Source organism: Molothrus aeneus, chromosome 3, assembly GCF_037042795.1.
Source record: "Molothrus aeneus isolate 106 chromosome 3, BPBGC_Maene_1.0, whole genome shotgun sequence".
In the NCBI taxonomy this organism is placed as follows: domain Eukaryota; kingdom Metazoa; phylum Chordata; class Aves; order Passeriformes; family Icteridae; genus Molothrus; species Molothrus aeneus.
In genome coordinates, this window is record NC_089648.1 from 25,367,233 (window position 1) to 25,393,686 (window position 26,454).

The window sequence follows — 26,454 nt, forward strand, 5'->3', positions numbered from 1 at the left end:
TCACAGATATTAATCACTGTCTAGCGAAACACGATTTTAGTTTCTAAAATGATTTTTTCAAAACTGTTTGTTAAGATAAGTGTTATTAGCAAGATAAAAATCTAAAAAGCAACAAATTACAAAACATCAGAGAAATCTGTCATGCTACATTGTCTCAGTGAAAAAAGACTACAGCTTTCAGTGATGTCACAAAATTATCATGAGGAACAGCAACACTAACTTAAATTCCTCCTGCGTTAATTTAAGTTCATCTTACTTCTTGCTATTCAAGAGGGAGAAAGGTTTAATCATGGGTCCAATATTAAAACAAATATGTACATTAACATATTGTATGAATCAGTATTTATCAGTTACTTACATTTTATAGTAAACAGCTAATGAGAAAAATTAATTCATAGCCTAATTAAACATATGAAAGAATTCTTTCAGCATTCCATAATTTGGTATTTGTTAAAACTACATAAAAATAATTATTTTATGAATTTCATTGCAAAACATCAAGTTCTTACTTTATTTAATACCAACCAATGAAACCATATATATTAGCAAATCATTTATGGTTTTAAAATATCATAAGAATTTTAACTGCCACTTCTGTTCTCCTACTGAAAGAGAGCACAAATTTATTGCTCATTTCAGACTTTTGGGTATCAAATCAACAGCTGCTGTGCTACAAACTCACATGGAATCACTCAAAAACATGATAGTATTAGTATTTTTCCTTATGAGTCAAATGAATATACTGTTAATTCATGAAACCAAAACAACAGATGACCACTGCACAGCAAGCAGTGACTATGGAATTCCAGCAACAAATAATATTTACATTTGCACTGTTTAAACTGGCCCCCCCACATACTCAAAGTAAGTGATTCACATCCCTACTGACACTTCTACCTGACTTCAGACACTAAAGAGATTTTTTTATTATTGTAATAGTTTGAACAATTTGATCATTATAATATTTATATTAAAATCTGAATACAATTAGTAATAAAACACCTTAGAAATTAATTTACTTCAGATAAAAGATAGCTGACCCTGAAACACAAACTCACAAACACAACCAGCTCATAATGGGTACAGGTAATGCCATAAGTAATCTGCAGCTCTGTTTTTTTATGGTAGTATTTTAAACACTGTCTCAAAAATGTGAAGAACTTTAGTTATGAAAATTTAACAGAAACCCAGATGAAAGGAGCTGAACAATTCTTCAGTGCTAAACTTGCATATTTTCACTTAAAGTTATTAAACACTTGAAATGTAAACAGGAAACCCAACAGCATCTCATACATTACAGAAGCTGTTCAATCAAAATACTTTTACTTTACCATCATCTTTTCTGTTTCTGCTTTTAGTCAACCAAGTCAAAACAAGTTTTTGCAATCCAATGCACAGAGAAGCCATATCAAGCTGAGCTGCAGGATACCAGCCTCACAATTCCCATTTGGCTCCTCTTGCCACTTGGCTCCCCCATCAGAACAGTCTTTCAAAAAGTTTAATATGCCTGGTGGATCTTCACTCAGGTGGTCAGCCTATGTTTGAATTAGCTCTGCCCAAATACATTTACAAAACTGGGAGAAAAAAATCAAACTGAAATATGAAGCAGGCTTGCAGCCAGGATACCCTACATCTGGGCAATTTGCTCACAATTTTCAATGTGCTGCTTCTATAGAGGTCTGGAAGTAAACAACCTTTACACCTATTTTCCATGAACAATAACACATCTCACTTTAACCCTATTACAGCATGAATCACAAGTCTGTTGTCATATGGTGACAAAAAACTTCCTAACAAACTTCTGCCAAGAGAACTGGTAATTAAGCAATCAGAAACAAACTGACAGGGAGGGCAAATCTGTCCAGCAGCTGTTTCCTATCAACACCCTTAGATCATCCCACCTCAGTACACTAACACTTCTGGAGCTTCCCCACTTTTCCTACAACCTCAGCAGCTCTGTAAAAGCCCACATATGCAGGTACAAACTCTCTAACAACGAACAGCAGCAGTGTGAGAGGGGGATTATTAGCAGTAATGTCTAAAATTTACCTGCAGTTCAAGTTGCTTATAAAGGCACATCTCTGACAAGTGTTCAATTGCTGTCCACAGTGCATTTTTGGTGACAGCAGCAAAAGGAGATGCAGTCCATGGGCAGCTCCATGAGTGACATGTGCAGATGGAGTGATACCACTGTGCTCTTGCACTCTTTGTAAATACACATGCACACATTTTGCTTCATTTCCTTAAAGGGGCAGCATCTCACTTCATTGAGCTGGCATGTTTTCCTGGAGATGCCAGTAAATACAGTGTGCTAGCTAAAATAACTAAGAACACAACAGTAATTTCTTTCTATATCCCTTTGTTTTGTTGCAAATGGCTGTAATAGACTAGCAAAAGTTTATTGTGCTTTGCTGGCAGAACATTTGATTTCTCTTTGCCAGCCAGAGAATAGGGAGATGCAACCAGCGAGACTGCCAAGTTACAGGATACATAAACCACTCCTGGCAGTCAACAGAACTGCTGCTGAAGATTAAATTACACAAACTTGCCAGAGGTGCAACTTACTTGGAAAGCATTCCTAAGTTTTGTGCACCTACTTCAGTAGGGTGGGGAAACATCCAAAACATTATGGGGTTATTACCTCTCCCTGGCAAAGCTGTCTGCAAAGACTTTGCTCCCATTGGATATCAGATGGCTTGGTTCACAGAGCTTTACTTTACAAAATGAAAAGCTCATAACTTACCCTAAAAATTATGTTGGGCAAAGAGCACATGTGATTTTTTTGCTTGCTTTCCTCACAGAGCTAATATTTCATCACTACTACAGGAAAATTAAGGATTCCATAACCTGTGCAGTGCTAAAAATCCTGTATTGAGCACAAACCTATTCACCAGCCTATATATCCATTTAAGTCAAGAAATAAATACACCTTTTTCCTTACTGACAAGACACTGGATTTTTGGACTGCTCCAAATATTTTATAGGTACAGCCACAACACCCTATTCCTCAAAAAGTTTTTGTAAATCTTAAAATCTTGAGTACTTCTCTCCCTCTTCCACAAATTTCAAGGCAAGCAATCACTTGCAGTATGCAACAAGAACATTCAGCGACAATAATCTCTTTGCAGGAGACTACAGGTTCACAGGAGAGGTTTAAGTTTCCTTTATTGAAGAGCAGAGCTAAGAGCACAATGAAATACTATCCTGCATGTCCCTGTCTTTAAAGCCCCAGTGAGTTTATTCAGAGATGAGATTCAATACAGAAGCAGCCCAGAATTTGTCCAGTTACTTTTTTTTTTTTTTAATTTACAATAATGGCAACATAACCTATAGCCTATTTTTAAAATTTATATAAGTATAGCTAATTTCTTTCATTTCAGATTCCAGTCCACTAGCATATCTCCTTTTATTAGTTTTATCAACTTAAGGTAGATCCATAACCAGCCAGCTGCCATACACTGCCAAAAAGGAATGATTTACATTTATTACTAAGTTGTTTGATTACTGCAAGATACACAACTCAATGTTGGTATTCTCACCCTTAGACTTTGCTTTGTTTAAGCAAAGATTCTCTACAGGCAACCACTTCAATTTAAGTACGGAAAACCATAAACAAGCTCATGAAATTCCAATGTTATTCAAGGAGGTTCAGTTCTTTGCTGAACTGTATGTGTATATTCAGTGTAGTAATACAGAAGGAATGCTGAAGCCTTTTGTAGGCAGGCTGTTCAGCTGGGTGTTGAAACCTGCAACCTACAATTCTGACCAGCAAACAACATTCCTGCTGAACTGTGTTTCCACAGGAGCTATGTGAATCACACAAAATAAAGCACTGCTCACCTAATAAGACGTCCCATTTTTTTAATCAAAAAATGTAAGTTGAGAATCCACACAAACTTGTTTTAGTAAGCTTAATACAGCAAGCTCAAGTCTGAGGCTGTTTTGACAATCCCACCTCAGAGGTTTAAAAAAAGACACTCTTGCTCATCATGTCATCATACATGAGTGATTCTCCTATGCTATCCCAGTAACACATCTACTCATATACTCTATGGGTCAATCAAGAAAATCCCCCAAAATAAAGAAAGAAGTGGAATAAACTCCTTAAATATTCAGTGAAAAACACACTCTTCTGAAAAACAATCAGTTCCAGTACTTTGCTTCACGCTATTAAATAAAAGTGTACTACATGAAGAAGATATACCCAAAATCAGATACCAAGAAGGATACAAAGTCTCATATATTTCACCATTTAAAATTGTGTATCTATTCTAAGGAAAAAAGAAGATAAAGGTTTTGTCAAACCAAACACTGATTCTTTGTGATAACCAGTGTTTGGATTCTGACAACTCATTTGCAATCACTAGTAGTAGTTACCTCACAGCTTTTTTTTATTAGAAGCTTTCTACTTAAACACAAATTTTCAAGTTTTCATTACTAGAGAAACAATACAAGATTTGCTTTACCCAAAGAAAGCTACTGAGTTCTGTTTGCTGGGGTTTTGTAAGAAGAGGCAAACAAATAAATACCTGCAGTGCAAGGGACAAGCCAGATTCTGTTGCAATAAAGACAACCAAAATAATGCAGAGAGTTTTTCAGCCCACAGCTGAATCAGGCTGAACCAACTACACCTGGTCATACTCCTGCACTTAGAAGTATCCCTGAGGTCCCCCCTTTTGATCCCTGTATTTCTAAAATGTTGCTATAGTTCAGCTCTCAGATATCTCCATTGCATCAAATATACAGTCAGATTGTCTCCAGCAAATAATATGCATGATGGGTGTTCACCAGAAAAATAAAATTTTAAGTAGTACTACTGTTGAAAGGGAGGTTAATAATGTCCCTCACAACAGGAGGGTTAATAGCCCTCCTGTTGCAGGGGGACCACCTGGAGGTAAAAAAAAAATCTCAGCAGTGATGATGCCATCCACAGACATCTTTTGAGGGAGGAAGACAACTACAGAATGCAACAAACAAGAAGAACAAACAACAAACAAGGGCTACGTGCAATTTCAGCCACATACAGGAGAGGCCACTAAGATCTCTCCACCACTGTCTATCAGTTGCCCCTCACTGGCCCTGAGACAAGGAAGGAAGGACCCAGGCAAGGATGGTCTGCAATATTAGTCAGCATTCTACACAGAATTCTAGGAGAAAGAAAAAAGCTCCTTCTTCTCCAACTGTGGATTTTAAAGTGGCTAATATCTGGTCTAACTAAAGAGAAAGTGTATCTGATTGAAAGCATTCTCTAAATTTGCACTGTCATTTACCAAAACATTCTCATCTTCTCTGGGGGAAAAACTCAAGCCTAGAACTAAAATCAAATTGCAACTGAAACAATAAAACTTCCTGCAGGTAATAATCAAATGCAAAAGCAATGCACTCCAATAACTAGAAGACCATGGAAAGGAAGATGGATAGGAGGGACAAAAAGGAGTTTTCCAGATTCAGTTACAATCAGACACACTGATTAGGCTTTATGAAACGCTCTTTGATCAGGACCTTCCAGCATTTATAGAAAACAAACCAAGAATTAGCTCAACTTTTTTTTTCTTGAGGAAATGCTACTGAAGAATATTGTTTACAAATTTCATTTATTTGATGCAAAATATTCCAGGTACATCTGTAATTAAGTATTCTCCCACCTCAGAGGTCACAGAACTACATATATTATCCCTTACATGCTTTGAGGATGCTAATTTTTCAAATGTTCAACAGTGAAGATGTTACCACACCCAAAAATAGATTATCAACAGATTTTTGGACCCCCAAAATTATAAAGACCAAATAGGATACTGCTTTTTCAAGATCAGTCATAGTGCACATTTTTTAATATTACACAGATCTTGTCAAAAATTCTAATTCTACAACACAGATCACATATTTTGTTCATAGACTACAGACGAGTTTGACCTCCATCTATCTCCTTCTCTCAAGGTTACTGGTTTTTTTAGGATCCAGGGATTTTGTACATCAAATGAACATCAAAAGACCAACCAAACTCAACATATTCCTTAGCTCTATTTATAATTTCTCTGCCTTTTAACACAGATTCAGGTTTTGACATTTAAGAAGTATATTAATTTAATTCCCCTCTTTACTATGATGAAAATTTAGCCTAGTGCTTCTTTGCTCACCTCTGAAAAGTTGGGGTTTTATTTGAGAGTAAAGTTTTTTTGTCTTATTCATTTTCTTTGCTCTGAAATTCAATTCCCTAACCACAATCTTTGTGAAGCAGCTTTGTTCTCAGCTCTTTTCTATATCTTCCAAGATCATTGCAACTGCAATGGTAATTCATCGCCAAAATTCAGTGTACAGCATAATAAAGTCTTGAGCCACTAACTGCTTCTCCCAGAATAGAAATTTAGCTTTGAACTGGCATGGGGAGGTGACAAGGCAAATATATTCTGTATCAGGCAGAATCTGGGCATCATCTTCATGTTCAACTACAGAAGAAATCATACTAATATGCCCTGAAGGTGATAAATTAATTTTGGCTAGGTTCCTGTCTGGGAGGAAAGAACAATTTTCCTAATGAGATAAAGATGAAGCAGGACAAGGACCTTTAGGCAATTGGAATTTAGTCTGAGAGAGGCTCTAATAAATCAGGTTGTGCTTCTCTTTGTTTAAGGAAATACCTGTTAGGAGATCTGGGGCCTGTTTATTTTTCTCTGACAAACTTGATTTTCTTGGCAGTGCGCAAACTCAGAATCATAAATTAAAATGAGAATAAAAGCAGGTGGCCAAGGTTCAATTCTTTTTTTCATCTAAAATAAGTAAACAAATCCCAGCTGATGGGACTCAATTTACACAGATCTCCTACTACTTGGAAACTTGCAATTCCATATCCAATGTATCCCCACCCAAATGAGCAGATTTGCTTGGAAAAGTTGCATTAGAAAAACAAGAGAAAACCAATACTCTCACAAATGTGCACACTAAATACCAAGAGACCAGGAGGGATAGAAAATCCCATGGAAGTAGCAATTGGAGAAGATGCAGGCCCTTCACTCAGTTCTCTTTGTGTGGCACACACTCCACAGACTTTGGGCAAATTCATATTGTTAGCAGAGGATTTAGCACATGAGCACTTTCCTGTAGCACTGCTATCACTGCTGACAGCAGCAGAGCACCTCCTGCCCAAAGGGGTCACTCAGCTGAACACATACTGTTCCTGCCTATATCACAGTCTCATTACAAAAGCTACAGCCTTCATCAGGCAGAGTCTGCTTCACCAGTCTTTCACTTCAACCTCTGAGAAAAGACAAATTATTGTCTCTGCCACTGCCTTTCAAGCAGAGTAGTTTGGGACCTCTGGCTGTCCTAAACTGACAGAGGCCCTGTCCCAAGTCAGTGAGGCTGCTGTGAAGGCAGCTGCCCCAGTTCCACTCCCCTGCAAGCTGTTCACTGCTGCCCCTCTGTTATGCCAAGTCAGGGCATCATGTAGCCATTACAAACACCACAAAAAAATTTGGGCATTTGGGCAGGAGTACCAGAAAAGGCAGGACCATCCCCTCAGGGAGTTTACTCTTTGATCAACACACAGTGAGTGTGCAACCATCCCTGGAGAAACCATCATGTTGCTTGTGCTATACCGCTTTCATGGTCATGGGCAGCAGCACAGTCTCAGCCTGCCTCTGCCTAATTGCTGACAGACTAATCACTATCCCTCTTTCAGGACAAGAATGCCAAAACCTGTATTTGTCAGATTTTAGATATCAATTTCAGGGTGTTTAAGAAAGGAAAGGTCATATTTAAATGCTAGGTTTAAAGTTACAGCAGCCTAAGAAAGCAACCACCTCTGTGAAAAGACTGCTGTATTTCTGATCTAGACTGTGCATTGCACATTTCATCACAGAAATTAATAAAAAGCTGCAGCCAGCATTTTGGTTATAAATTAAAATGTAATAAAACCTTTCAAGTTGCCTTGGATATTATAAAATTCTGTACCTGAAATACTCTTTATCTGAGGGATTCTATCAGCCATTACTCTGGGATTCCCTGTACAACAAAACAGCTTTTTCCATGCCTGTCCTCTGAGACACCAGCAAGTGGCTGTCTCTCTAAAAGACAAAACAGAAAAGCTTAATTCCTCTTCTCCTCCCATTCCCTTCCTGTGCCACAAGAGAGCTGTCATGTCCAGAGGGCAGCAAACCTTCTGACTTTGTTTTCAAGAGTGCAAATTTGCTTTCAGTAATGCTGCTAAGATCCAGCACTTGAGAAATTTATGTATCTTTGAACAAGCACACTCTAGCTGCTGTGGTGATTCTTATGAATTCCAACAGGACGCGTATCTACCTCACAGGTTTATTCAAACCATGACAAAAATTAAAAATGCATATAGCTGGGAATGACCAGTATTTGAGGTTTACCTCTATTATCCTAGGCTTCTCGGATTTATTTTGCTGAAACCTTTTATCTACCCAATTTGGACAATAACAAATAACACAGTTGGGCATTTACTCACAACACACCTGTAGTGGATCAAGAAGCTTCTCTGGAAGGGCCAGGAACACGGCTCTTACCCTGCTCTCAATGAATGAAAGGTAAATGACACCCGCCTCAGTCCGTGAGACTGCAGTGCACTGCCACAATATTGTGCACTGCAACATTCATCTCATAGTATAATGATCCCAAAATCATATGACCACCACCAATTCCATGTCTTTTTGCTTTAGATGGATGCTTGTACAATGTCCACATGGGCCACAGGAGATGGTATGCATTTCAATCAGTATCTCCTAGACACACCAATGCAAGCTACTAATACTTAAGAATTTCACAGTATACTGCAAATAGTAAAATATTCCATCTTGAAACTATTGTTTAAAAAAATCAATCAACTTTTCTAAATGCTAACCCAGCATTTCAAGGTTATTTTTTTAATACTTCGTTCCTTAAAGCAAGGATGAACAAAAATCTGTATCACTTCCCATGATTTTTGTTTCAACATATCACTGCTACTGTTATAAATTAAAGCCCTGGGTCTCCACAAGTAGGGGAATCAACTACACTTCAGACTGAAGCTCATCTTTTTGCCAGATGACCACACCCATATTTATAGCTGCCACCATTAAAGTACATTTTTACTGAAATCTGGATACATATGTTAAAGAAATCTACAATGTTTCAGCCCTTCAATACAATTTCCCTCAAAGAGTATGGTATAATTGATACCAAAAGATTATTTAAGTTAGATTTACCAATAAGTTTGCAGTTAGCAAGCAACATTAATATGTTCTATCATCGGTGGTAAAACAAGGACTTACAAAAGCAGTTCTGAATTCTACTTTAACCAACTAAAATGCTGACCCTCAGTTCTGTAAAAACAAAACAGGGCATACATTTGTTGGAAGATTTTCTTAACATCTTCTCTTTGTTACACCACCTTTAGCAGTGGCAGCAAGGGGTTCTAGGTTGCTAATTACATTCTATCCCATTAATGCTCAGAAGCTGACCTGAAAGAACAGGTCCAGACAGTTCTATGCTTTCTGTCCTGAATTCTGCTGTAGTCACACAAATTTACTCCTATTCTATAGTTTCAAATATACAGAGAAAAGCATCTGCCATATTTTCTGGGGGTTTTTTGTTTGTTTCTTTATTTGGTAGGACATCAGCACATGCATAAATGCTTTCCTGAATCTATGCCAATATGCTGTAAAATGACAATAACTTCTGTACCACTTCCTAACATCATGCTCTTTGTAGAAAAAGTTTCTTCTCAGAAATAACCTACAAAAATGTATAAAAATCACAATTGTCAAGCATTTTCCAATTCAGCTTTACTAAATGAAAGGCTTCAAAACAAACCCTTTTATTACAAACTTCTAGAAAGGAATGCACCTAATAGTACAAATTAATGGCTTCTAAAAGGAGGATCAATATCTCATTGTATTTTACACAAAGAGCTAAAACCCCATTGCTGTAACAATACAGAAAAAGAGAAAGGTTTACAGATCAGGTTACCTGTCTGATTTGATGTTTTTAATAGACTATACATCTGGCTATAGCCATTTCAGAGTCTCAATCACAATCATTAAAAGCAGAGATTAAAAAAAGGCAGTTTATGACTTCTAAGCATTTACTACCATTCCATCAAAACTGAAAACATGTTTTAAAGGAGACATAACCAGTTGACAACTATAAAGCAGCATTTTGGTGTTGCTCTAGATCATGACAGATTGACTTAGATTAAATGATACAGGTATTATCTTACCTGATACATTCCAACTCCTATGTGTTTGGGCTCGATTTTCACTAGCTCAGCTAATGGGTCCTGGACACGTCTAGCTATCGAAACTGAAAAACAGAATTAGAAAATAGCTATCATTTTTCTCTGAAAAACCTGAATCATGTAATTGCTTTTGCTAAGGTGTTTTCGGTCTTTTTACATCTTCTATGCATTTAATTTTTTTTAACCTGGAAATAGTCAATACTACAGCAGAATCCTTTTTCATTGCTTCATTCAGTTTCATATCGAAACTGAAAAACAGAATTAGAAAATAGCTATCATTTTTCTCTGAAAAACCTGAATCATATAATTGCTTTTGCTAAGGTGTTTTCGGTCTTTTTACATCTTCTATGCATTTAATTTTTTTTAACCTGGAAATAGTCAATACTACAGCAGAATCCTTTTTCATTGCACAAGGACATCACATGTACATTAATCAAATTTTTTATTTGAGTAATTCCAGCAAAGACTTAGGGACATTTTAAACTGCAATCATGACATTTAAAAAGTTTTTCTGAGCCACAGAGTTAATAAATAAAACTGTCACCACTCTATTTTTCCCTTTGTATTCATACTAAATGCACATGTAACATTTAACATTAAACTCTGTAAGAACCTTTAACCTGAAATCACAGATATGAAGAAACAAATAAACACTTTAAAAAAATAACAGTATCTGTTCACAGACTTACTGAATACTTAAAGTATTTCCTCAGGTATGTTTCAGATATTTATATATTTAATTCAACCATAAAATTCAGTGCTCACTTCAAAAATGGTTTTTGGAATTTACTAATCTAATCTGCACACCAAACCACATCAATTTGCAATCTGTCACCCTTATAACCCCATTAAGAAAAACAAAAGCAATTTCCAACGTTTCTGATGCCATTAAGAGCATATAGGAAGAACCTTTGGTCTTCTAAATCCAAATGTTGAATCAAGACTGCATTTTTGAAGGCAGTATTTATTGAGAAACCAATTGCTTACCAAAAATCTCAGAAGAAAAAACATACTTCCAAACATCAATTCATAAACTTGGTCTGATTCTGCAGATATTGTGTTGTATTCAGTATTTGAAACTGTGCTTCTTCCCACAGTTATAAAACTAGTGGAGTTCTATCTACCAGTATTCCATTTATAAACTTTTTTCCTCCTGACTTAAGGTGAAACAGGTTAGCTGGCTCTTAATGTTCATTCTACTTAGTGAAGTAAACGCTAATGAAAAACAGAAGTGTTTAGAGGTATTCAAAAAATCATTCCAAATAAGGACAAAAGATTCTAAAAAAACCCAAACAAACAAGTAAAACACTAAACTCCAAGAATCCCACAAAGCCCAAAAGAAAAAATACCCAACAAAACAAAAACATGCCAACTCAAAAATTCAAAACAAAACAAACCTCTCCAAAAATAAAAAAAACCCAAACATAACAATGCCCAACCTTATTGCCAAGGCTCTTTTTTCTACCACATGCACTTGTGAGATAAGTGCAATAACAAAAGTGGGACCAAAGAAAGCTAAGGGCCTTTAAAAGCTATGTCCACAATCAACCCTACAGCACATCTGTCATTTCAAGAGTGTTTTACATTTAAATACATTTTTAAGCAAATCAGGAGAGATTTAGAGGAAGAACAGACCGGAGTCAGGAGTAAATATATATATGCACAGTGGTTTGGTCAACAACACACATAATGCTAAGAAAGGAATACTTAAAGTATATCTGGTGTTCACCAGCTGATTTCAACATACACGTATGTGTATGAAAACATTAACATGGTTTTAATTATTATATAATTATCATATATATAGAATAACCTATAAGCCCCTTTACTGCATCACAGCAGTAATGTATTCATTCACAGAGATGTTTAGGTTGGACACACTTCTGGAGAACACAGGCTGCCTTCTCTAACAGCCCTGCTGAAACAGGGTTTGCTACAGCAGGTTGTCCCAGATGATGTCCAGCTGGGTGGAGACTTGACAACCTGTCTGGTCAATCCATTCCAGTGTTGGGCCACCCTAACAATAGATAAATGTTTTCTTGTGTCCAGATTGAATTTGCTGTGTTCCAATCTGTGCCCATTGCCTCTTGTTTTAACAGTGGGCTCTACTGAGAAGGGTCTGCTGCTCTCCTTCCTTCCCTCTCATCAGGTACTTAAAACCCTTTTCAAGATTCCCCTGAGCCTCCTCTAGGCAGAGCATTTCCAGTTTTTTTTGTTTTGTTTTTCCTTGTATGAAAGGTGCCCCAGTCCTTAACCATCCTTACAGCTTAATTTAATTAGCAACCATCACTACTGCAGGGTGTTAAAGGCTTGACAGCATTTCAGAAAAGGACTTGACTAAACATTTGTACTTGAAGCCAAAACAGTAGCCAGAGATATGCAGGCTCCTCAAACCACAACTGCAAAGTTTATCAATTAAATGTTGCACTAGAGACTTCACTTTTAAAGATTTGCACTGCTAAATGTACAGTTAACATGAAGTTCACTGCTCGGTCATGCAGGAGTTTTCATATCCTTTAATATCCATTTTAACATGCTGACAAAGGCAGTTTGCTAGCTAGGCTCAGAAAGCACTGTGCTGGTGACATCTGATATGCCTGCTTCTCTGATAGAGAAGTCCTGAATTCAAAGACAATCACGTATGCCTTCTTCAAAAAAAAACCCCACAAAGTTAATCAGTGTAAGTACACTAGTTATAACTTACACCAGTACAGCTCACTGCCAAAATGCTTTCCTATAACCATAATTCATATTAATTACTTTGAAATAGTAGTAACCCACCACCTGACAGAAAAAAGTGAAACAAAACACCAATGAAAGTAGTATTGATCCAAACCAGGAAACACATACAACGATGTATTTCTTCTGAATGCACTGATGCTTATGCATAGAGACTATATTTGTCCTTCAGCAACCATCATTAAACTCAGCTTCTTTAATACCCATACAGTGTTTTAGAGAACTTTTTTTATAGTTCTACCTAATGGCAAAAGTTACATTTTAGATAAGCTGAGAGCAAATACCTCTCACTGTCCACATCTCCTTCCATTATATCTTTTAAAAACAGACAACTATACGGATAGGTTGATACAGGAATTTTCCAAGCATAGCTTTCTCTTGGGAACCTTCAATTAAAAAGTAAAATTTAGACTCTTTTTGTCATATTAGCTTGGTTGACAATGCTGTCCTATTCCTAGGAGACTTTCCTAGGAGTGGAGGCATAGGACCTGATCCAGCAAAGCACTTCAGCACAGATGCATGCCAGAATTCCCACCGGAAAGAGCAGAACTATTCACACGCCTAAAGTTACAGAGACATTTAAGTGCTTTCCTGGATCAGGCCTCATAGTTACAATATTGAAGCAGGAAGATCAGCTAACAGCCATTTCCACAATTAAGGATGCAGCTCCTATGGTCAATACCAGCAGGAGAGCTGACCTGCCTAACTCCCACTAAAACCACAATTTCACTCCAGAACTTTTCTAATTAATAAATAAAAGAGAGCACAGTAGGCAAAATGAAAGAGTTGTCCACATTCTCTCTAGGCAGAAATTCAGTCAAGATTAGCATCTACTGCCTCTTGTACAGAAAAACCTGTTTATTTTTTGCTGGAGTAGTTGCACACTGCAATAGATAGATCTTTCTGGGGGGCAATGAGGCTCCACTCTGGCCATTTGGTCCAAGTGGCTGGACTCTCACAAAACAGGTACAGTACTACTGAAATCATGAGGGCTCTTCAGAAGTAAAAGAGACAGTAAAACCATGATGGTTTTATGGAGCAGAGACAGTAAAACCTGATGGTCTGACATTTTCTTCTTAGAAACTATATCCAGACTAAAATTTGTAAAATTTGTAAAATTTATTTTTCATTTTCAACTATCTTACACTGGGTTTTAGAAACCATGCGTTTTTAGAAGACTAACAATGAAACAGGTAATGCATTTTTACTTCTGTAGATATTAAGGTATTCTTCACTTTTGCTGAAGCAAAAAAAGATTACATGATATTATGACATGCAGGTCAAAAGGAGAAAATGAGATTTCTCAAAAGTTATCAGCACGGCCACCCATGAGAAGTTTGAGAGATGCTTTTATTAAAATATGCTAGTCTACGTAAAATGTGAAAAAAACCCCTAATCAATATTAAAGAGGGTATTAAACTCAGGATGACATGACCCTCTATTAGAAAATAACCAGAAGACTTGTACACCCCATAAATGCAAAGCTTGGAGTTGTGAATTTGGATGAAAATATTATTGCAACACTTGGAAGTAACATACTGTGCTGCCTTTCAATAAATTTATGTAAAATTTTAACACTTAAAGGGCCAGAAGGGTCAAGGTGGTCCTCTGACTTCAATGTAAATGTATTTCATATTGAAGTGCAATGAGAAATAAAGAAGATTACAGCAAGCATATATACTGTAATCCTGTCCTGTCATTAGATAGGACATTCTGCCATTCCATAAAAAAAGCAGTTTTACTGCTTGGAAGTCTCAATTCACTCCACACTTCAGTTATTTGACAAGACAAACCCAGCAGACAGTGGTGTGTCAGTGATGAACATTGTGGTGGAAGAAAACATCCATAAGAGCTGCTTGCACAGCTCATGCCAATCTCTGTGTCTGATCTTCACAGAAAGTGAGGAATTACATGAAAATGTTTTGTTTCCTAATGGCTAATAAGCAAATATGTCCTCATGAACTAACAAACATGTGCTAATTATGTGGCTACTCCTGTCTTAAAGATCAAATCCCTAATTTCAAATGGACAAATTTAAAATTAAGTCTATCTTCTTCAAACATACGTCACATAACTTTGTTTCTCTAGTAATTTCTACAGCAAGCAAGAACATTTTTCACACAAATCACAGGAGAGTTTTCACTCAGGAATACTGATAATAGTTTTCAGACTAAAGACAGTAAAGACTTGCCAGACTCAACAGTGAAGGGCCAAAACAACACTGAAGCCTTACTATTTCTCTGCATGGTATCTATACAAGGGCCATGTCAGCTGCCAGCCCTAAAAAAACTAGAATTAGTGCTAACTTCTTTGGCTACCTGCCTCCCTTCAGTATTAGAACAGGTCTAAAGCAATCATTAAGACCCAAATCAGACATGCAGACTATTTAGGGTGCAAGGGCAGCTGGAAATCTTGTCAACTGGATGAAATTTATTACGGTTTCAAGTATTGTGCCCACTTTAGGGGCAGGCTGCCAAATTCTGTATTTAGACAACTACATATTGAAATGTTCTCTTTTTGCATTGCTTTATGTAAGAGCCACAGCATAAAGCAAAAGCTTTAAGGCTTAGATAAGGAAAGCATGAAAAGGAAGAATGCTTATAGAGTAGAAGAACAAAAAAGTTTCAATTTCTTTCCGTTACAGTGGCATTCAAATGTTGCTTAACACCATAAGCAGAAAAAGATTTTTGGCCAAAGGTCCAGGATGATGGCATTCCTCCTTTTAAGCACATCTTCACATAAGTATAAAAATATGTCTGAGTCAATAACTGTGACAGCTTAGCTACTCCACATGAGTGGGAGAATTTGTTTTGGGCTTTGAAAAGATGTGAAGCTTCCAGATGTGAAGGCAGTAGATAGTTTTATAAATGCTTTACAAATAAATATATGGCGACCGCAAGCTATTAAGCTACGATGAGTTCAACTTCAATTTTGTCATAAATGAGAACATTCTGTATCTTTATTATGAAACCTCAGTATTTCACTCTTGCTGAGACATGCTACTATAACATCCAAGTAACTCATCCACCCTCCTATTTTAAATAACCTTCCCAACTCAAAAGTCTGGGTTGAAACTTCAATGTCAATGAAATAAAAAAAATATCTTTAGGTAATCGGGAATCACAAATGCATAAGTAATTACTGTCAATATATCATACCAGAGTAGATATGGAAACTTTACAACTTCTTAAATCCTTTTATAAAGCCTATTATTGTGTTCAAGATCAATTACTCTCCATAAGTATCTGCAATAATGTTTACTCAGTGATCGATTGTTCAGGTTTCCTGAGTCCTGGAAGCCTTCTATCCTGTTGACCTGAATTTCACCCTCCTTGCAAAGGATACAGTGAAACGTACAGTAGTCTTTTCATTAAGCATTCTTTCTCAGTAGGTCAGGATTTGTGACACAGTTTTGAATCCTCATATATCTTCTTGGTGGGTTTAAAGTATGCAATTTATTTTAAGCAACTGTTCAACAGCTGCATTTCATCCAAAGCTTTTCTGTAGCAAGTGAGCAGGTTTTTGTTTTAAAAAGGTTACATTTTAGTTTACTTTTAACTCCATAAAACTGATAATCTGTTATTTGCCTAAGATTAATGAAATAATGAATGACAATATTCTACCTATTTATTACCAAGAAAAAAATCTTTAAAAGAGATGGGTTGAATACAAGAAAGTTAGAAATATGTTTAAAGAGAAAAACTTTGACAAGTGAATGTTACAATGCAGCTTTTTAAAGTCAGTATTTTTTCTTATAAACACTCTCAAAACACTTTTCTCAAGTATTAGTAACTTCTGTATCACAGAATAGTATCCATTTTATCTAGGATGAGACAGGGGACATGTAAGCATTTAAGTGAAGCCTCATGTGATTTTTCTGTCACACAAATTAGTTAGTCTCAGAAGATGATAAAAACTCCAAAAAAACTTTTCCCCATCTGTTCAGCTTAAAAGGTAGGCATCATCAATATCCTTTTCATATTCACACTGCTGATACTAACTGCATTACACTGCCATTGGTTACTGTTACTGCTAAAAGTAAAAAATTACTTGAAGTTCTAATCTTACAAGAGCTCGTCATCTGTACGTTAGAAGAATTAGTCATTGGTATCAAGAACAAATATTAACCATTTGTAAGGGACCAGAATGTTCTTTCCTATGCCTGTAGTAAGAAAAGCAGCTTTGGCAAATAACACATCAAATCCCAGTATTAAAAGGAAACCAAAACTCCTTGAATTGAAGAGCATCCTGGTACTGCTCGTTCCTCTATCTCCACACTTCAAGGAAGCAACAAAGCCTCCAAAAGGGAATACACAGACAACACATGCACAGAGTTACACCCGAAGGGGGAAGTGAATGATTCTCATAGCTCTTCTATGCTAAGGGAAAGCATCTTGACCAGAGCATGTAAAACTTGCAGGTAGTAGATCAAACTCCAGCCCACTCCTGAGCTCTACAGCTCCAGAGGAAATAAGTGCCAGTAAGCAGGAAATACAGTGCCAGTAAGCAGGGTGTTAATGATTATACACCACCTCTCCCACATACCCTGAGGTTTACACAGGTTAGAAAACATTTGATTCTTGTCTAGAACAACAAGAAAACTACAAGACTACAAACATCTCTAACATCTATGTAAAGACCCATTCAGGATTGTGCTACTGGTTTGGGGTAATTCAAGCCCATTTTTCTATTTCTCAATAGGCACATGTTCATGCCCAGCTGTGAGAGAGTTAGTAATTTCCAGACTATCTGCAGTTAGGGACGGGTTTTTGATTTTCAATAGAACCCACAGATTCCCTATAATTTCTGTTTAAATTGTAGAGCCTAGCCCACACCTTGAGATGAGCTTCTGCTCAATAGTAGGAACTGGGTCCTATGGAGAGACAAGTAACAAGATCCTCTTGTTCCTATTACTAATTACTTATATTATTATTATCAATTAAGAATTAATTATTGCTATTACTGTTATTTTAGTTTATTAATATTACTATCATTAACACGTTCTATCTTAAGTTCACCACCCTTTTTGCTTCTAACCACTGCATGTTCATGACCACAGTGTGGTTCTCTGCTCTCCATCCCTTCAAAAGTATAATTAAACTCATTTTAAATGCTATAGAACACAACAGATGAGAGATGAAATAGGATTTCATTTCACACTGCTTTAATTGCACGCCACATAATTTAACACTGGGCTGACAAAATGTTTTGATGCATGAGAATTCAGTGCTTACTTTCCCTTCTGAAAGCTTGTAGAACTTGCACCAATTCTCTCTAACTAGCTGTAGAAGAAAGCTCCCACTTCGACAGCAGTGCGAATGTTTTAACCATAGGACTCAATAAAACAATAAAGTTTTTGAAAAATGACCTTCTCTCCTGAGTAGCCAAAGGGGAGCAGTGCTCTTTCAAGAAGATGAAGAAATTAGCTCAAGTAGACATCCAGGCACTATGTCCCACACATCTAATCATCAAATTGTTTTACTTTCCTTAAGATAAAGTCAAAAGAAATTACATTTTTTCCAATCTTTACCTTCTACTTGCTGGCCAGTATGACAGCTCTGAACTCTGTGTCTCTAACAGGACCCCAGGGAATGAAACCCTGTAGCATAACAGTCTGAAAGTCCTAACAAGCCCTCAAAGCCTACAAGGCTTTCTTTTGCTAGGAAGAGTGCAAGTGGTGTGCTGAACTTTGAGTGTACAATAATGCAATGTGCTCTGCCCTGTGGAGAGGAGACAAGCAGATGGGATTTGACAATGCTAAGGCAAGCTGTGCTGTGTGACCTTTGGCTCTCTCAGATTCTTCCTTATCCTCAGAAAACATCCCTTAGAAACAACACAGTTTCCATACTAGATCGTACCTGTGCATGCACCATGACACATGCTTGCCCTGTTAGCTTTCCAAATCTTCAAGTAGGAAATCCTTTTATTGCTCTGGCCTATAAGCCTCTTATCTCCTAATTCTGTGAGGCTGAGAAATAGCTGTTCTGCTCATTAATCCTACAATGACAGTCAGATGGGGATATATACCTTCTCACTCTACTCAGACACAAGTAACTAGGTTTCATCAAGCTCTTTACTATCTACTTAGCTGAGTCCCACTCCACAAGATTTTATAGGAATTGCAGTAGCAGTACAGAAGCTTCTGCACTTTCATGAAATATTCAGAACACTTGTAAAGTTGGAAAGACCCTATTTAATTCCCTGTACTGTAGCTAACAGAAAATTGTTTTAAGAAAAGGTTTTTTTGCTTTTTTAAGCAAGTGCAATTTTGGCTAAAAGTGCTGTATAAAGACTTTCCTCTACAGACAGTATATACAGCATTGGTTTAAAAAGAGATCTTTCTCAATCATTTATTACAAACTCTTGTCATCCATGACCTTCAAAGACAGCTCAAAGGGGGAAAAAAACCAGTTGAGACCTTGGATTAACTAATATCTTTAATTAGCACCCCCAAGAAATGATGAAGGTTGCTGGTTTTCCCCCTATATAGGGCACTCAGCCAAGGAGAAACTATTAAGTTAATTTTTCCATCAGGATTGATAACTTCTATTTCTTTGAATAAAGCAAAAACTGACTAGAAACAGTTGCTAAACACCACTGCAAATATTCCAGATATGAGAAAGTCCTCATATAACATGTAAAATTTTATTTTTATGTACCAATGGACAAACATAGGCCTGTGTCAAAAAACCTTCTATAAAGTTTTGTTGAGAAAAATGTTAAAGTGGCAAATAGTGTTAAGATCACAGATACCTCGCGTCAGCTGTACCTTTTATTTTAACTATAAATGTCACACTTCATCATGCAGCTGTCAGCTTCCTTTAATGTACTAAATGCTATCATGTAAGCACAGAATCTGACATGATGTAAGACAACAATTAAAATAAAAAGCAAGTCAGCTTTGACACAATGTCACTTTTCTGTATGCTGCAAATTAAAGGAAAATTGAAACTATACAAGTAATCTAGTCAAGAAAAAAGTCTGAAAAAGCCTCAAACATCAGTTAATGTTTCCCTCTAATGTTATGTACCATTTCTACACTCAACTTCAAGAAAACATCCATAGCTTTAGCACAGCTAATTACAAATCGACACCAAAAGATGTTAGGAAGAAAGCCTGAAAATTCTAGAATACCTCGATAGTTCTAGCTGTCAGTTTCATAATGGCCATGGAACTATGCAATTATTTTTCAATTTCTATCCTCCCCTTTTTCAATTTCTATCCACTCTGTGGGACTGCTGCAGCATGATAAAATTGCTGATGCTTTTAAAACCAGATGCAAGAGCACTTAAATTAAGGCTGAAGAAAATCCTAGTAATAATGGAGCAATTATGAACATGAGGTAATTAATATTTGAATTGATCATATATTAAAAATTTGATTTCACTTCACTGCATTTGATGCACAACACTAAAAAGTGTCTGGAATGTTGAAAAATAATTTTGAAGAAAATGAGAAACATGTACACCTGGAAAGACAATGTTAATAATTAGATTTCCTCCTTTTCAGTGTTTTTTCTTCATTTGCATCAACTTTAAACCTATATTTAATACATTAGCACCATAAAAACTGTGACCCAAGGGAAAGCTAGTGCTATCTGTCACAAATACAGAAATGTCACATGCCTAATATTTGCTCTGGCCATACCATGACACGTTTAAAACCTCTGTGGCCCAGGGAAGAAATAGTCACAACAGAGTCTGTTCACAGGCAGGGAAAAGGGAATCAAGCAAAAAGAAGCTAGAGACCTCTCCTGCAAATGAAAGGGCTGATACAGACATTCCAAGAACATTCCTGTAAAAACATTCACTTCAAACATCAAGTTAACACTTTCCCTTTTGTGGAAATAAGAGGAAAGGGAAACATGGGGAATTCTATAAATTTTTACCCCTGTATACCATGTCAGAATTCTTTTCTGCTGATCTATACCCTCCAAAGGATTTCCAGGCCAGTAACCTGCTAGAAAAACATTAAATCTAAGAACACTATAATTTTGACTGGAAAAGTTCTATACACAAGTGCTGCTGCATTTTCCAGTACGCTATATTTGATTGAGTATGACAGCAAACTGGAGAAAAATTAAGAACAAAAAAACCCATAAGGTAGATGAAAAAAAATACAAAAAGACACACAATTAAAAATACATAAGTGAAGTAATAGAAAAATAACTTCAAACCTGTCTCTGAATAAAACAAATTCAGAGACAGCTGTATCTGAATAAAACAAATCCGTGAGTAGAATCTGGTCACGGACGGAGCTGCTAGGAATTTGATCTCTAAAGACTACTCTTTAACCAAAAACTTAAAATTATAAAGTGGCAACACTTGCATATTTCCAATTGCTATGTTGGACCTCAGTGACATTTATGCTGAAGTTGATAACTTTTTAAACACAAAACCTAAACAATATTTCCTGAAAACTGTATTCAGCTACATGAAGACTCCAGTGATAACAACAAATGCACAACTTTAAATTATCTGCTCTAGTTTTATATTGTTTTCCCAGCCCTTGAATGGTTTAAATATTGCTAGAGATATTTATGTACACACAGAGAAGAGGGAAGGTCAAGCCCCTGTGAGCAGGGACATGTGCAACTGTGAACGTTCATGCAATTCATTGGTTCTATTCATTGCTATAAATTCTCCTGCACCAGCCTGTTGAAGGAATACATCCACAAGGATCTTTACATTACAGGCATTAGGAGAAGGTGATGTCATTCACTTGCACGCCTAGGACTTCAAATGTGAAATGACAGAATAATTAAGGTTTAGAAACAAAATATCCAAAACTTTTTTCTACTTTTGGCTATTATTTGATTTAAGAATATAAACAAAACAGGCTGCGAATTGAGACTTGAGCTCCATGTTGAAATGTGATAAAATGAAATACTCTTCATACCTGCACTTCTTAGGTTAGGGTCTAGGTCTGGCATTTCCTTGGACGCCTCTGGACTGACACTGTAGATCGACGCTCCCGCTTCACTGACAATGCTGAAAAATAAAACAGCAAATATGTAAAACAGCACACGGCTGAAAAACACACATGAAAGACCTTGCAAGTGACTTAACTGAATATACAGATATTTTTTTTAAAGCATCAGGTTTTGAATAAACCAAATGCTTACAAAAGTAAGTCGGTACAAAGGAAAATATCCCCATTTAAGCAAAACCACCCCTCCCTGACCTGTAACATTCATTCTTTATCAATTCTGGCCTTATTATAAACACACACTGTGCCGGCTCTCAGTCCCTGTCTCAATCTTTACAAGAGGAAAGAAAATGAATACAAGAAACAAGTGTTACCAGAAGTAAATAAGCAAACCAGCTTCCATAAACAAAATTAAACCCACCTGACAATTTCATTAAAACACCTACATTCTAAAGTCTAAGGTAGCACTTGAATCCAAGCCATGAGCATTCACACACATTGCCTCAAGCCAGCTGCCCTAAAACACTCAAAAAGCCCCAGCTTGATACAGATTGAGCCACTGAGCTGCGGCTCCCTTCTCAGCAGCATTCAGTACCGTCTTCTCCCAGCTCTCACTGCCATCGCCAAAGAAAAATAGATTGCTTGTCTTCAGGAACTTAAACTTCATTTATATACCATACACCTCAAACTCATTCAGTAATGATGATAAACTCAGCAATTCAAATCAAACACATAATTAAAAACCCTTCAAGTGCTCTAGTTCCACTCAAGAGAAAACTGCAATCAAGTATTCACAGTCTAAGTTTATTTTCAGCTGTGAAATTCTGACACCACTGAATCAACAGTATATTTTTTCAAATAACTTCAACAGAACTGGAATTTCAGGTTGATAATTATGGCATCATACAGCTACTGCTCTGGAGATTAATACTATCAGTTTCAGAACTATTTTTACTTTTACTATTCCACTTTTAAAATAACCTAATCTTTGCCATAAGGAGAGAAACCACAGTCCTTAAGAAACAGACCTTTCAGCAAAAATCCATAACTTTGCTTTATATTGTTTTAAAATTGGACTATAAATTTTCCTTTTAGGAACATTTATTAGGTCAAATTTTTACATAAAGAAACTGATACCTAGAAACCACTCCCTTTAGAAAAAGCTGGAGAACAGCTCAGAGGTTAAATATATTCCCATTCAATGTTCCAAGCACAGTAACAGTAAATAGTCTAAAATGCAAACAAAAAAGGTAAGAATTTCTTACTGTTTTTTTTTCACAGATTCCCCTCTTCCCCAGTCAAAACTGAAATTTGGTGGAGTGCTGTACACACAAGTCAGATTTTAAAGGTACCCAAAACTCTAAAGAACAGTAGTACAAACAGACTGGATCTTTCAATAAATACAGAGAATAAAATACTGCTATCTTTAAGATTAATGTAACTCCAGACCCATTCAACTGGAGAAAAAAAAATCCTCAGACCAGGTGAATAGGGCAAGTGAAAATGAAACTATTTCATGATCTTTCAAAAAGATTCAGTATTATGAGCACTCCTTCACTATAAATGACATTCATAAAACATTCCCATCACAGGGCTCAGAAGTAAGATCGTATCACAAAAACCTAACTGCTGAACATAAAGATGTTGACAGAAGACTCATAAAACTGATTTCTCTGATGAACAAGTAATTTAAAGAACAATGCAGCAGAACGTATTTCTTAACCTGTTCACACCTTATAAAGGCTGCATCTGGCAAGCATTCCCTTTCTGGATATTGCTTCCAAAAAACCACACATAAGCACACACTTTGAACAGCTTTTCACTAATCTCTCTTCAATCTTCGTATTCCAACAGATCCCAAACCTTAGCCCACATACAAATTTTAAATTTAATACATTGATAATATAATTAATTATATATATTATATAGTAATATATTAAGTAATAGAATTTTAGATTTTTTTTTTTAATCAGTGTTTTGCAGGCATTTTTACAATGCTGTACTATAAACTGTACTACTGAACACAGCCTATTGCTTGATCCTCTGCTGGTATTTTCTACAGTGAACAAACTGATGTGAACTTGATGGGAATTTTAACACACTCGATACTTTACTGTTTCTCATTGATACTACACTGATGATTTGCAGAAGCAGAAGGATTGCACCAACACTGCCATTCTATGATAAAATGTGACTTGTGCCAAATTTTAAGGTAGGCAGTACAAAAACTCCTTGCTAAAATGAGTAGATAAAATTAACACTCAGGATAGGAGACAAACATTTGAAAAAAGCGTATTTCCTTTCCTCAAGAGCAAAAACATTTATACACTCAGTGAGGAGAAAGAGAGAAGCCAAGTGAAAAATTATCTCAAGAAAGAAAAAAAGATATATAAAAAGCACTTTCAGAAGCAGCATACACTGGATACCAGAGATCCACTCTGAGATGGTTTAGCATACACATGCAGTTATTCTATGCAGTTATTCTTTTTGGTGGAGCAGACATGGAAAAGGGGAGCAAGAATTTCCACTCACACAGAACCTCACACTGCTCTGCCCAAGACAGCAAAACCCAGACGTTAAATAAATCTTTAACCCAGATTAAACACGTTAAGGCCACGCACTCCCAAGAAACCATCCTCTGGTTCATTTAACAACAGCCAACCAAACTTTTACAGAACTATTAGCGGCTATCACATGGTTTGATACGGCTACAGGGAGGTGGCTACTAATGTGCCAATGGCATACAGAATGCTAAAACATTTAGCTTGGTCGACATACTAAGATTACGAGCTTTAGGGATTGTCAGCAGATGTTCTGGCTTTTACTTTTTGACTAGACAGAAGACAGTCACTTTGGTTCACTGATATTTTGTATGTTTTCCACATTCTCATCATTCTCTTGAAAAAGGGAATGGCTTTATAGACAATTTAAGTTAATTAAACGTTGCTAAATGCTCTAAATCATGTCCTTTAAATGTGTATATATATTTTATGTCAGGGCATATTAAGAGAAAACCAAACATGCTCAAATGAGTAGGAAACAGAAATTTACTACAAACTACTGTGGTCCACACCGTTCTTCAATCTCCTCTTCCCATTTCTATAATGGATACAATTCTCAAAAGAGTCATAAAAACCCCAACTTCATAAGAGCTGGAGAAATTGTATTAAGATCTTGTGCATCTTCAGAATTTGTTTCTAACTTTTTAAGTCACTTAGCAGACAAAACCAAAAGAATTGGCCCCATAATGAGACCCCCCATTACTGTGCAATCCTTAGGAGGAAAGATTCTGACCAAATCGAAACATCTGAAACAGCTTTAGTGAAAAATTAATTTGCTTTTTAAAGTCAGTATGTAGTAGGTAAATAAGCACATGGTTATGATAAGATACAATGAGCTTCTAGGACATGAATGAACAAGTTTCATAAACTTCTCTTTGAATTAATAAACAAGTAGGTAAAGGATCTGGAACTACACTCCCATACTGCACTTCCCACATAGCCATCCTATGGGTAAGGGGTTTTTCCTCAGCATTTATATCCAATTTATAAAAACTAAAAGTGGCCAAATCACTAAGCCAGTACACAATATCACAGTGTATTCTTTTCAATTGTACAAACTGGCTTGTTGCATATGAACTAAGTTTTCCTGTACTGCACCCATCTCACTCACAGTTGTTAAAGACACATTTTAAGTAGCCGAGGCAACATTAAATGTATTCCACCAGCACCACCTGGTGGGCCCTCAGCTTTATGCTACAGACCACGCCACCTATACTCAATACTTTAGGGAGCCTTTGAACATTAGTACGTTGTTTTCTTACTCAGCTTAAATAAGCATTGCCTATTCGATCTGAAGAGATTATTCAGATTTTCCATCTTCCATTTTTTACAGGAAAAAGAGCCTTTCTTGTAAAAGGTAAAAAAATAAAATAAGAACACTTACAATTTACTCTTTTTAAAATTCAAAGCTATTACATCCCTACAAAATGCATAAAGTTTACAAGTAACCAGCTAGTTAACAATAGTGGTTTAATTAAATTACAATTTTTAAAACACAGGTTTCTTAGGTAGTAAGTTTTCACTGTAAACATTTCCAAAGCTATATAAAACATCTAATGCACGTATAATAAAGAAAAGATGTATCAGGCTAGACATTTGTGGGTTTAAAGATGAATGCATCTTCCTGACATTTTCAAGAACCTTACCAACATTTCAGACTTCTATATTACATTGAGGTTATTTCCCTACAATCAAATGCAACACTGGATTAATAACCTACAGAGAAGCAAAAGGCAACTTTATCCAACCTTATGTAACTTGCTGCTCCTACAACTTCCAACTCCTGATCTACAACTTCCATCCATTAAAATACCAGTACAAAGAAGAGTCTGATGTTTATTACCTGGACGAAAATCCTGGTCACTCTAAAAGCAAAGGGTATGTCAACCTCAGAATGGGTAAAGATTTTTGTATTTGGCCATAAATTTATGATCTGCCACAAAACCTCCCTTCACAATCATCATTTAGTAATTGTGGCTAATTCCTCTAATC

At 36.4% G+C, this 26,454-nt stretch overlaps 1 protein-coding gene across 3 annotated transcripts in view; it reads right to left on the minus strand.

Moving 5' to 3' along the window:
- SRBD1 (S1 RNA binding domain 1) overlaps positions 1-26,454 on the minus strand; it is a 122,862-nt gene that overhangs the window by 39,152 nt on the left and 57,256 nt on the right. For all 3 annotated transcript variants that reach the window (XM_066547868.1, XM_066547869.1, XM_066547870.1), the window contains 2 exons: positions 21,872-21,963; positions 10,217-10,299 (listed from right to left, as the gene is read on the minus strand). In XM_066547868.1, coding sequence (XP_066403965.1) covers positions 10,217-10,299; positions 21,872-21,963 — 175 coding nt within the window. The remainder of the gene's footprint in view (positions 1-10,216; positions 10,300-21,871; positions 21,964-26,454) is intronic.